The sequence below is a fragment of the Trichosurus vulpecula genome, chromosome 2 (assembly GCF_011100635.1).
Source record: "Trichosurus vulpecula isolate mTriVul1 chromosome 2, mTriVul1.pri, whole genome shotgun sequence".
NCBI lineage: Eukaryota > Metazoa > Chordata > Mammalia > Diprotodontia > Phalangeridae > Trichosurus > Trichosurus vulpecula.
This window is the reverse complement of record NC_050574.1, coordinates 339,154,690-339,168,782: the sequence shown is the minus strand read 5'-3', so window position 1 is coordinate 339,168,782 and position 14,093 is coordinate 339,154,690. Positions and strand designations below refer to the sequence as shown.

The window sequence follows — 14,093 nt, the reverse complement described above, 5'->3', positions numbered from 1 at the left end:
TTTTCTGGACACATTTATTTCATAAAATGAGGTTCCGGAGTATCTTGGAATATTTTCCTTGGCTCATATGTGAGAAACCTATTTTTGCCCCTTTTCCCTGAGTTATGAGTTCTCTAAAGCTGGGAAGCTGTCAGGGTGCAAAGGTTAATCAGTTAGCGGACAAAATTGTGTCAGACCACTCTAGGAGACAAGTCGCTGTCACTATCCGAATGTCTAACATCATTGAAGGTTCTGAGAGTGGGTCTTAAGAAAAGAGATGAGGGGCAACTAGGTGGCGCAGTGAGTAGAGCACCGGCCCTGGAGTCAGGAGGACCTGAGTTCGAACCCGATCTCAGACATTTGACACACTTACTAGCTGTATGATGTTGGGCAAGTCACTTAACCCCAATTGCCTTGCCTTCCCCCCTCCAGAAAAAGAAAAAGAAAAGAGATGGGCAGAGATTGACTATTCAACCATAGATATTTTAAGGGGACCACAAATTGGGCACAAGAGACAAAGTGAAAACACTGGAGATAACTCTCAATTCACATAGATCAGAGAGCTATTCTCTCAGCAATCCCTGTACCATGAGCTTTTTGGGAAAGAATCCAAGTTATTTAATCACCGAGTTAACTAATCACTCATTTCTATTTCTACCATAGCTTCTGCACCTCAGAAATTAAGAACCATAAAGTCTGAATCTCTGGAAGATTTCAAACCAATACCTGAAAAGGAGAGGACAGTGGAATGCAGCTGTAATCACTCCCCAGAGCCAAGTAGCCACCCTGGAGAGAAAGAAATCTCTACCATCTCAGCAAGCTTGCCATTTTCAACCACACTAGAGACAAGACAGGATTCAGAGGGAACCACAAAGATCAATGGAAGCCACCAGAGCGAGCTCAGTGCTCAGCAGGAGAGCTCCAGGGATAAAAAAGAAGATGCTACGTTCCTTTCAGAAATGGTAAGGTGGCAGCAGTGGCTAGTCTAACTTGGAGAACCCTCCTCCCCCTGCCCCATTTTCTAAAGTCTTCTTGTTCCAGTTGAAAATCTCTCCTTCACAGCTAGAAGAGATCCCAGACAATCAGAACAGCATTGCAGTTACACGTTGAATTTTTCACATACGAACTGTACCCTTTATTTGGTATTTAAGATCAAAACAAAAAAGCCAGTTAAGATTATGAAAAACAAATAAGGAAATTAGAAAAATTTTAATAGCTAGGGCAAGAAGAGAGCATGGAAATCACATGGTCCAACCTCCTCATTTTTACAAATTATAAAACTGAGGCCCAGAAGGGTCAAAGTGACTTGCCTCAAAATACACAGTTATTCAGTGGCACAGCCAGAACTTTAAAAAAAAAACCCCACCAACCCAGATCTCCTGTCTCCATTCCAACAAGTCTTTTCACTCTACCAAGAGTTCTTTCCTCCAAAGTATCTATGAGCCCAAATAACTAACATATATTGCAGTATGTAGTATGTGTTTCATGAATGACAGAAGCCATTTAGAAGGAGCATTTGAGAGATGCTGGGAAACACAGAGGGTAGCTAGGTGGAATAGCAAACCACTCCAGTAACTTTGCCAAGAAAACCCCCAATGGGATCACAAAAAGTCTGACACTACTGAAAATGACTGAGCAACAATGAGGGAAACACAGGCTTTCAAAAGTTTTACACTGAACTATTTTTCAATAGAAGTAGGCTAAGATTTGAGGTAGGGAAATTTTTTAAAAATTGAAAACTTTCCCAAACCCTTACTAGATTTCCCCAATTCTACATGAGCCTTTGGGCTTTGATGTTTGTGGAGTATAGTAAGAGATAGAAAGAGGGGAAAACTAGAATCTTGACCACATTACAGGGGAAGACAGGAGAGTGATAGACTAGTAAAATAAGTCAAAGCCTCAGGCAATTAGAATTCCAAACTCTGGCTTTTACGGTCTTATTTGGTATAAGTTATACTTAAGTGAGATATGTTTATAAATTCATCATCCATTTACTAGTGAAGGCATTTATTTGGAGGAACCTAGGGATGTACTTGGCATCAGAATGTTCACAAATTAGCTATCACTTCAGTTTCCCTGACCCCCAGTAGAAAGCCCTGGTGAATTTCCTGTATAATTTATGCTCCTTGAGGACAAGAACTACTTCATTTTGTCTTTGTACCCCCAGTATCTAGCAAGTGTCTTACATATAGTAAGGGCACAATAAATATTTGCTGAACGAATGAATGAGCAAATGCATGAATATCAGAACTGGAAAAAAAAAAACCCTGCTAGTAAGATAAAGGAATTTGTGATATATTTCAGGATGAAGATGACTCTTCAAGTGCCTTGATGTGGCCTGAGATTCAGCAAGAGCTGAAAATCATTGAGTCCGAGGAAGAGCTCCCAGCCATCCCATCACCTGCCCCAAAGATCAGCACAAGCCAACCAATTCTTATTTCAAGTTCAAAGACCACCCTTTCTCCTTGGGCAAGGGGCTTCTCTGATGACTCCAGCCTGTGTGCAGTCACCATGGAAGAGAGTACAGATAAAACCATTCAGGCCCCACCTCCAGAGAGTGCTGCTGTCCCCATGACTGGTACCCAAGGAGACCCAGAACAGCTCCGCAACCACCAGAGGACTGAACAGGCAACCAAGCTGTTGTCTGAGCAGAATAGGCAGGGGGACTCTGCAAGGACTCCCATGCTGGAAATGGTTCCACTCGACTGTGCTTCTCCACAGGATAGTCTCCTAATGGGGAGCTCAGGGAATCTACTTTCACCTCCCCCATCTCTAGAGCAAGCTCTTCAGAAAGAAGACTCTATGACAAATAGCCCTGAGAGAGAAGAAACTTCAGAGGCTATGGGAACAAATCCTCATTCAGACCAGACTCGGGTTCTAGATAGTCCTAGTGACCCCAGCAGCTTCTACCAGAGAGAAGAAGTTGTCCCAGAACAGAGGGAAAAGGAAAGTCCCAAGGAGAACAGAGAGAAATTGGCTTCAGGGGGAGAAGACTCACTAAGGGAATTTGGGACCCTGCCACATAGAGAAAGGGATAGAGCCAGTCTAATGCAGGAAACTTTTGACTATGATGAAGAAGACACCTCCACTGACATTGCACCACAGAGTTTAGAAATGGTAGAGCCCTGGGAGGACCATCAATGGGTCACAAGCCCTCTTCATTCCCCAACACTGAAAGATATTCAGGAAACCCGCCCACAAGAACTCCTCCTGCAAAATCAAAGAGAGAAGAGGCTCCCTCATAGACCCAGTTTTGTTCAGAGTCATTCCCTAGACAGTGAAACTACCATGAGAAACCAGTGGACTTATCCATTCCCTTCATCAAGTAGCTGTGTCAGTTTGGGGTCTTTAATGGCTTTTGACCCTTTACAGCTGCTGCCACCCAACAGAGAAAAAGGAGAATGGGAAAAGAAGGCACCAAGACATTCCAAAGAGCTCTCAGAGCCAGAGGGAACGGGAGATGCCATTGGCATGAATTCAGGGACAGACATACAATCCAAAACAGTAAGAACTAGTCCTGTCTGCTTTACAGACAAAGAAACAAAAGTGGATGAAGAAAACCTCCAATCAGACCCTTCAATGCCCATGAATCCACAAGGCAGCTGTGGCTTAGGATCAGATAATGTTAGGGAAAATAGTCCATCTGGAGTTCAGGACAAGGCCAGCCCTGGAATGCCTCTTGTTACAAAAGGTGAGTTGCTTCCTTCCCCCAAGTTACAGCTAAAGAATAACGACTGTGTGCCTCCTAAAGGGAAGAACAGACCCTCTTCCCTCAACCTGGACTGTGTACCTCTCGTAAATGAGTTCTTTAGGTTTGAGAATGTGATTTCGCTTAGTTCACCTGGAAGCCAGCTGTATGACCAAGGAGAAGCTAAAAGGAAAGATCCCAACTACTCATGGTCACCCATCTGTATGACCTCACCTCACAGTAAAGCAGACCCCTGGAGAGTTCACTGTGGTCCCCAGGATCTAGATATGGTCACTCATGCCTTAACAGGCCGCCGTAATTCTGCCCCTGTGAGTGTGTCAGCAGTGAGAACTTCCTTCATGGTCAAAATGTGCCAGGCCCGGGCTGTGCCTGTCATACCACCTAAGATTCAGTACACTCAGATTCCACAGCCACTCCAGGCTCAGAACACAGGGGGAGATGGACTTCCCCCTGTAGAGCAGGCCAAAGCAGAGGCCAGCCCAACTGGTGGGACACCTCCAAAATCTGCTAGGGATGACTCATCTCCTTCCTTGGGGAGACCTAGAGAGGAGAACACAAACCAAGAAGGAAAGGGGAACAATGATTCCATCCAGATGGACTCCACATCTTTTGTGTCTGATGACCACACCCTTTCTCCAGATCCATGTGTGTCTTGCCTCCTCTCCTCCCAGGATGCTTCAGTACCCTGCAGAAAACGTACGTCAGAAACAGAACCATCTGGAGACAATCCCCTTTCTTCAAAAATTGAGCGGTCATCTGGGGTTTCCAAACCTTTCCACAGGTCAAGACCGGGAAGACCTCAAAGCCTAATCTTGTTTAGCCCTCCCTTCCCTATCATGGATCATCCATCTTCCTCTTCAGACTCCAGGGTCTTACTTTCCCCTATCAGAAGCCCCACCCAAACCATTTCTTCTGGTCTCATTTGTGGTGAGCTGGCTGAGAACACGTGGGTGACCCCAGAAGGAGTCACACTTAGGAACAAAATGACTATCCCTAAGAATGGCCAGAGACTAGAGACCTCAACCAGTTGCTTTTACCAACCCCAGAGGAGGTCAGTGATTCTGGATGGAAGAAGTGGGAGGCAAATAGAATGACATCAGCTTACCTACCACTCCTTCACTTGGAACCTTTTACTCTGTCTTAAAAGACTACTTGCCTGGGTATTATTTTATGGCCAACTCTTTTATTCCAGGGGAAAATTAGCCAGCTTTGGGATTTCCCAGGCCTTTTGTTTCCATTTTTTAGCCATTCTACTGGCAATCTTGAGGCCATTCAGGTACTCATTAAAATTTACCAACAGGATTGGGGTGCTCAGTGGAAGAACAAAGAGATGAAATTCAGATCAGTCCATTTTCTTGCTTGTTAGTAGCTCAAGGGGAAACATGTTCAGTGAGAGAGATGGCTAAAATGCAATTTGGAAATTATCTGTGAATTGCATTTATTCATCCATGCTATCTTTATCTAATACTATTGAGAGTTGGCCATAATAATATTCTTTGCAACAAGAAAAAGCTTTTTCTTGTATTAGAAGACATTGTTTCTGAGGTTTCTGGTTTCTTGTTTTCCTTCATATTATTTAATGCTTTTTAAAGCTCATGCTTCTTTAGTACCTTTTTCTAATATGCTTTATAAAATTCTACTATCAGAAAAGAAAGTAGATTTGGAAATATAAACCTCCTGTGCCCTTAGAAATTCAGGCAGGCGGATTAACAAATACACTTTTTCCTCGGTGGTCCCATATCTGTGCATGCCACCAAGCTGGTGCTACTGGCTAAAAGTACAGCGTAGAAAATAAAAACACGCAATAACAAATCCTGCGATTGACACCAATTAAAAAGAGACTTTTTCTCATTTGTACTTAGCAGTGTGTGAATTTGCCAGCCTTTCTCATTTACATACCCAGTAACTCAGAGAAAGACATTGAGGGCTATGATAACAATGGATGCCCTTTTTATTTGGGGGCACTGCAGTGTTAAATTGGAGCTATTTTGCTTCCCTCCAGATCTTCTTTCACATGTCAGAGTGAAAGAATATGTTATAATGTGTAAACTGCCTGCATAGAAAATCTGGGATGGTGTCAGTACCTTTTAGCTAGTGAAGACAGAGTCTTCCTTATCCCCTCCTCCCTTCTGAAAGGGCTGATTCTTGGGGGGAAGATGGAGAAGGGAGACTGTGGCTAATGAGCCCCCCTCCCAATTTATCCCAAGGTAAGAGCCACCCCTGTAGAAGATATATTTTAATTGTAGCCAACAAATCACCTCCTTTGTCCCTGCCTTCTCAGTTCTCATGGATAGATTTGAAAGAGTGCTTCTCTCTCCATTCATCCTCCTGCCCATACACGCTCCTTAGAACACTTTCTCTGCCTACTTAAGGAAGAATCCAGCCTGACACTCCTCTGGCCCCAACAATTCCTCCTTCGTTATTGGATGGAACAAAACAATCCGGGCATGATCTGGAGTTAGGTTTTTGAAAAAAGCACTCCAGCTTCAATCCCACGTAAGACAAAAGAAATCTATATATCAGTTCACTCACTCCACTGCCCCCCAAAAGGAAACTTTCCTGTTTAAAGGTCAAATGGAGATGCGACCATATTGGTGATGCTTTTGCCAGCAGCCTCTGTCATCTCTCTGCCCTCACCATCCTCTTTTCAGGTCAAATCCTGGCTAAAGCTGATATTCTTGCCCAGGTTCATCCACCTAAGGAGAATTAGGCAGAGATGCTGCCCTACCCTGGCTCGATAGCATTCCGCTTCATTCATTTATAAATTCAAAAATGTTAACACGAGAAGGGACGTTAGAAGTCACCTAGTCCAAGCCTCTCATCTTACGGGTGAGAAGCAAGGCCCAAAGAGACAAAGTGATTTGCATAAGGTCCTACAGCTAGCAAGTGAGAGAACCCAAGACTAGAGCTTTCACTTTTCCCCCCATTAACCAGAAAAATAAACATGATTTTTTTTCTGGACTGGTATCTTGGTCAGAGTTATCTGACAGGCCACTGTATTAGCAAGGCAATAATCACAATATAGATGATAATTGTCAATATGCCTATGTGATTCTGTATTGCAAAATATATTATCATCTATATTGTGATTATTGCCTTGCTAATATAGCCACCGTGTAGGAAGTATTGAGTCAGTTGGTTTGGGAGAGAGTCCTACATATCAGGGTTGTTGAGACAGGTTGAACAAAGAGGGTGATGACCTTTGGCTGGTTCTGATGCATTCTTAGCAGAGGCAATAAAAATGGTGGATGAGCACAACAAAGCAGGCAGATATTTAGGCAGTAAGGCAAGAGGATTTCCTTAAAGATTGACCTGTAGGAATGAGTTTGACTGGCATATAATGTTATTCTGGAGTTAAATTAATTAAAAATAATTGGAGCGAGATTATGAATTTGATGTCCAAGAATTTCAAGTGTTGGAGTAGTTTCCTGCGCCAAAGATATATTTGCACCCTTAAAAAAAATTAGTTTATGAGACACGACTCAATTCCTAGGCTCTCATCAACTGCTCTTTGGTATGGACCATTCTGCCATAAGCTCTCCCATGTGAACTACATGTTAGAGCACAATTAGAACATGAATGATGAAAGCATCAGCATTTTGCTTCATTGTCAGGAAACCTTGGAGCTCAGCAAAGGGATATTTAAAATATATTATAGATATTTTGAATTCTCAATTGTAACACACTAGAGTATATTTCTGTTATTTTGCTGTTAGACTGAAAAGCCATTTGTTTGCCTATTAATAAGTGACTAAATTTTCAGTGCTCAGTGTTTGATTTCATATATGTGTGTATATGCATGCACACCATACATATAGATGTATTTATGCACATACACACGTCTTCAGTTTGACTTTAGATTCTATCGCTATATTTAAAGAAGCATCTTTAAGAGCCTAAGCGGAAGTTCTCAAAATATACATTGGAATTTGTCTAGGGACAGATAGGGATTTTCTTTCTTCTCTCCACGGTCCTTCCCAAGCCAGTCAAATCCTACAGGCTTTGCGTGCTGACTTTTCCTCAGAATGCCTCTGCTAGAATTTGAGAAATTTATTCTATTAGTTGTTTTCTATGAATGATTGCCAAAAAAGAGTGTTACCCTCTCTAGTCTTCTATTTGATTCCTGGAGAAATAGACCTTAAACTTCACAAAGATTTTCTCAGGCACTGCTTTATATGCAGGTCTGGTACTAAAGAAATCCTTTCAATATTTGTAAATGGTAAAGCAAACCCCTCCAAGGCTTACTGTAACGCATTGAAACCAGTGAGTAAAAAGTGACCCATCTGATGTCATTGTCCAGTGAGGAAAAATACCTTGGGTTTTTCCATTCGTTCATTTAGTTCATGCACTGAAATTTAGATCCTCTGAGAGTAGAAGCAAGTCAGGGCTGGCCATCTGTGACTGGGGAAGTTATGATGCTGGGCCATTTCACAGTGTGGCTATTGTAGGAAGACACTACAGCATTACAGGTCTGATCTCATGCTAGAGAAAATGGTAATACCAGTTCCTTGGGGAATTCCCCAAATCATCTGAAGTCAACTGATACAAATTTTATCCCATTCAAACATATGCCATAAGTAGAGGAACAGTTGAATTTAGTCACAGAATGGCCACAGTAGGCCAAAACTTGATGATCCCTACTGCCAAAATAAACTAGATTCCAGGTATCTATCTGCAGAATTCAGATGGAAATGGAAATTTTGACTTTAAGTTTGATTCATTTGAATAGGAAGGAAGGCTGATCTAAGTTATAGTGAAGTCTGAGTCAAAAATATTGCTAAGAACATTAAAGATCCAAGCATCAACCTGCAGCAACAACAGTAAACATTAAGGGCCTACTACGTGCGAAATATTCTCACAGTTTCATCAATAGTTATGAAAAAAGATTTATTGATTTCTTATGTAACTCCATATTATGAACAAAAAAGACTGGCAATTAATGCAGAGCTTTTATGAACTAGAAACACTGAATACAGAAACTGGAATCGAGAGGCCAATGTTGCTTACGTAATATTACTTTCTATGCCTACCCATTTACAGATAGGTATTTTCCAAAGGCTATGTGGTTCCCTAAGTTGGAGTACCATTTTGAGAACATTCAATACCAAATGAAGTGTCAACAGATCAGATAACCATCTGTGCCTTCTCATCCTGCAGGATTTTTTCCATTTTCTCCAGATAATGGAGGAAACACTCCATAAAAGGGTCTATCCAATGTGCTGAGAACCTCTTAACATTCTATTGGTACCAGTGCCAACACTGAGACTGTCTTTTTGTAATCTCTCACACTTGTTCCAATGTCCACTTCACCTCCTTTTCTAATCATACATGTCTTGGATGATCCCTTTAAGGTTTATATTAAATAAATAAAACCAGGAATACTTTGCAGGAGATGTTTGGGCAATATTCCAACTTTCAGTGTTTTGCTTTGATGGATTTGATGAACGAACTACTAGTTAGGCAGGTATTTGTTTTACATATTTCAAGTCAGAACTAAGGTTCAAATGGTTTTAAATGACTCTAATTGGTTCTATCTCCGGATCCTACCTTCTTATCTGAAAATGGACAAATTCACATGTGATATTCTTCAATGGCAGATTTTAGGTTCTAACAAGTTAGATAATTGTATTTATTTCTATTGTTTCTTATATGTCAGAATCAGAAGAGCTTGGCCAAAATGGGTAAAGGGGGAGGGATGGTAGGGAACAGGGAATGTCTTCATGTGTCTTGGGAGTCTCCTACATGAAGGGACACTACTGAACACCAGATTTACATGTCTGGAATTGGGATGGAAGATCTTGATTAGATGTATGACTCAACCTAGCTGGATGAGAGTCACGTACTATATTATGGCCTAGTCTCTCAAATGATGCCTTGAAGCTTGGGGTGATGTGTTCCCAGAAGGGTAATTCCAGATACGTTAAGGGTCAGAGGAGAAATGAGGCAGACCAATCTTTTGACTGAGAAAGAACAATAAGTAGCCCTCACCCAACCCAATACAACCCAATTTAAGCAACTAAGGGACAGAGAAGGAAGTGAACAACTGTCTAAACATGGAAGTGACAGTCTAGGGATGAGGAATGATTAGCTGGGAGCTCTACCATTTCAGAAAGCACATAATTGGAGATCATCCCAGTGCATCAAGCACACAACAGTCAGTATTTCTTGATAGTAAGAAGGGAAATGTGAGTGAGGGTTAACTCTTCTAATAAAGTGAAGAAGGGTAAGTATAGAAAGAACCACCATATTATTGGAATGTGTGTTATTGGATGAGTTACAAGGCTTTGCAGTAATTTAGCACCATAGTACTTCCTCATTTATGATTTTGCAAGGTGAAGCACTTTTCCAAAGGTTTGTATTTGAAAGCCACAGGATTTCAGTTGTGTGCTGAAATCCACAAACCTGTTTTCCAAGGTATAATCAAAATATTTTTTCTGATTTAAAATAAAATGTATGAATAAATATTACATTAAACATATACAGAGAAACATATAATGTATAATTAAAGATAATTGTTATGCCTCCAAAATTTATACTAATAAATATTTTAAAATATAGTGTTTGTGCTGGGAAAATGAACATGAGGAGACATTGGGATGCTCGTTAGAACTTGATCATGTCAATGATAGAATAAAGGAGTATCCTCCATGCATTTACAGGGTCATGATTTTGGATTGCTCAGGCTTTGCTTAGGATAACTTCTGGGTTTGGGATGAGGTTTGGAAATGGGGTAGCGTTGGCCACTGGAGTTTTATGCTGGAGTTGACATTGGGATAATGTTGGTATGGCACTGTATTTATTGGCACTGGATCACAGAGTATTAGAACAGAAAGGTTCCTAGAGATCATTTAAGTCTAATTCCTACTCCCCCATCCCCATTTTACAGATAGGAAACAGACTCAGGAGAAGTGGCTTGCTCAAGATCACAAAGCTAGTTAGTGGTAGTCAGGAAGAAGTCACCTCTCACTCTGCACTAAATCATACTTAGTTTTGGACCCAGTTTCAGGTCCATTGTTTAGAGCAGAGGTAGAAGGGCTGGGCTTGATTGTGCATGCTTGCTATCTCTGCTACTGGGGAGGCTTGAAGCTGAAAGATCACAAGCTCGATAGTTCTGAGCCGCAGTAGGCTAAGCCAATTGGGTGTCTGCAATAAGTCTGCCACTAGTAAGATGAACCCCCGGAAGTGAGGGGTCACCAGGCCTGGCTTAAAAGGGGAGAACTGGCCCAGGTTGGAAATTGAGCAGGTCAAAGTTCCCATACCAATCAAGGTGCATGAATGGCTGTAGCACTTCCAGCCTGGCTGAGATAGGGACACCTAATTTAAAAAAAAAAAATGGAGGTCAAGGAGTGGCATTGACAGGTAACACAGGGCTGGGACTTTACATTACAACAGCACTATGTACTGCCTCTCAGATCAAATTTCTGGATTGAAAAAGTTGAAGAAACTGCATTAACATGGACCAGATTCACCCTGCTAGGCAGTCCTTTTTGATGCTGACAAAGAATGTTCTCTCTCAAAATAGGGCTGTCTAGAAAAACCTTAAAACACATAGGAAAATATACTTACTAGGGAAAGTCTGATGACAGACAGCTCCCACCACTGAGATAAATCCCATCCTCCAATTATTATAAGATCATAGCTTTACAGCTATCAAAAGATAACTCATGAGCCACCACAATTTACATTGACCAGACTAGCAATATTCTTAATTGAGGGCTTGAGCTCAATTTCACTTTTTCATGAGCCCAGAGCTAAGTACAGTCTATCTTTTAGACTACTCTAGGCTTCAACTGAAGCCCAACTAATCCCCTTTGAACTCTACTTCGTTACTAAATTTTCCCAGTTATTCTGGACTGTGGATGATTTGTGGATAAGTCAAGCCCTGAGCTCCCTCAGGGGAAGAGGTTTCTAGATCAGAAATTGGTCAGCCTTTGTGGGTGGCGTTGGGAACAAAAAGGTTGCTAAATTGTTTTAAACTAATGTCACACCAAAGATGTGTGATTTCAGCAGTGTGAGTACTCTCCTGACAAGACTGGATAGTAAACCCTAACTTAGTGGATGGTCTTTAAGAGTTGCTGTAGCAAAACAAAACATTAATCACACTGTGGCCAACCTAGTGATAAACCTCTTCAAACTTAACAAAACTGGTCCTCTGAGTTATATCATCATGTCTGCACTAGAAGCTCATCTTGATAAGACCTGCCAGAGCTTGTGTTCTCCTGGCATAGTCTTCAAGGACCCAGAGGCACTTCCACATTATGATGAACATCAGCAATATAACTTTAGTAGAGGTTCACATACTAATCTTAAGATTGTAAAATAAGATGGTTGTGGATGCAAAGGGCTGGTGGGAAATGCTATTGTTTTCACTTATGGATTGTCTAGCACCTCCAGTTCTCAGTGGATGAACCTCAAGTGCAGCAATACCTACTACCTAGGAACCAAATAAGTCCCTCTTGCTTACAGAACCATAGAATCTTTAAGTTGGAAGCAACTCTTTGAATCCTCTCTACAATGACATATGGCCATAGAGCCTCTGCTTAAAGGATTCCGGTGAAAGGGGATAAAGTATCTCCCAGGGCAACCCAGTTAACTTTGAGATAGTGCTAATTGTCAGGAAAAGTTTTTCCTTACATCAACCTTTGTCCCAGCCACTGCTCCTATATTGTTCTCTAGAGTGAAGCAATACAAATCTAATCCCTTTTCCATAGATCAGACCTTCATATGTTCAAAGATAGCTGGTATATCTGTCCCCCTTCTCCTCAAGGTTAAATATCCTGTTTCTTCAACCAATCTTCTTATATCATGGACTTCTTATATCAGTCACCATCCTGTTCACCCACTGTAGAAATTAGTTTTTCGATGTCCTTCCTATAATGTAATAACCAGAACTAAGTACAATATTCCAGATAAAAGCATAGTGGGACTATCACTTCTTTCAGGTTGAATATTATGCATCTTAATGGATCTGAAGGCTGTTATTAGATTTTTGGCTGTCGTGTGTCATATTGTTGCCTTCTATTTACCTTGTAGTTCACTCAAACCCCCAAATCTTTTTCACACAATGCCTAGCCACATTCCTCCATCCTATATTTGTGAAGTTAATCCTCTCTAACCTAAGTCTAGGGTTTTCTATGTATCCCTCTATGATTAGGTTTATCATTTTGGTTAAGTGAGGTATTTTTAGATCCTGTCATCCAAGATGTATCCATTCTACCAGCCTTGTGTTATCCACAAAATTGAAAAGTATGCTATGCCTTCAGCCAAGCATGAATTTTTTTGATTACCAGGCCAACATGGGGCAATTCCATCAAAGACCTCTCCCCAGACAGACCTTGATATCACTTCATTAAAGACAATTTTCTGGGTCCAGTCATTTAACCAGTTCCAATACACCTAACTATGCTGTCATCTAGGCCGTACCTCTCCACTTCATCTACAATGACAGCATGAGAGACTTCTGTCAAATATTTTGTTTAAATGTAAGAGACAGAAAACATTCTTCTAATCTGGTTTAACAACCACATCAAAATAAGGAAATGATATCATTCTGGCACATGTTCTTGATGAAGTCATGCTGGCTCTTAACGATCACATTTTTCTTTCTAAACACTGACAAATACATTCTTTAATAACATTTTAGAATTTTGTCAAGATCAGCAATTCTCTATTGTAAGTTGCATATATTCTCTTGGCTCTGCTTTCTTCACTCTGTCTTTCATGTCTTTCCAAGTTTCTCTGAATCCCTCATATTTGTTCTTTCTTGCATTGCAACCATATGCCATTACATTCACATTTGTTCAACAATTCACCAAATGGACATCTAGCGATTCCACATTTCTTTGACCAAAAGTGGTCTGTGTGTGTGCTGTATCTGTAGGATCTGTCTTGGACCTCCTTGGATAATATTCCAAGTAATTTTCCCATCTTGTTTGTGCCAGCTTCATCCATATAAATTTAGGTCATGGGAGCCTATTTATCCTTCCATTCTGAAATGTGTTCTTCAAGTCTAAGTTGCATGTCAGACTTTGCCTGGCTTTTCTTTTTTAAGTATGAATTCTAAGATGGAATGATTAGTCATTTCCTTTCAGTGTTCTCAAGATCTCTATTTTAGCAACTAGGGTTGGCTTTGGGCAAACCTGGGAAATCATGAGGTTTGTCTAAGAGTCATTTTTCTCCTTCATGCCCTCCACCCTATTCAATTTTGTCTTTGGCTAATCTCTTTAAGGTTAATTGATAAGAGCCGATTTAGAGGTCATGATGATGGACATTTTGTTTTCAAGACTCAATGGAATGCGTTTTTAATAAAAATTCAAGGTCTTGGCAAGTTAGGACTTAGAGGTGGGGCACTCTTAAGTAAGAGGTGATTGTATACTCCATCGAGTTAAAAGTGGCAAAAGAGTGT

At 40.9% G+C, this 14,093-nt stretch overlaps 1 protein-coding gene across 1 annotated transcript in view; it reads left to right on the top strand.

The window, feature by feature from the left end:
- Nucleotides 1-10,340, top strand: part of ARHGAP31 (Rho GTPase activating protein 31) — a 176,843-nt gene extending 166,503 nt beyond the window's left edge. The window contains exons 11-12 of the mRNA XM_036743963.1: nucleotides 643-941; nucleotides 2,284-10,340. Coding sequence (XP_036599858.1) covers nucleotides 643-941; nucleotides 2,284-4,782 — 2,798 coding nt within the window. The 3' untranslated portion in view covers nucleotides 4,783-10,340. The remainder of the gene's footprint in view (nucleotides 1-642; nucleotides 942-2,283) is intronic.
- The last annotated feature ends 3,753 nt before the right edge of the window (nucleotides 10,341-14,093 follow it).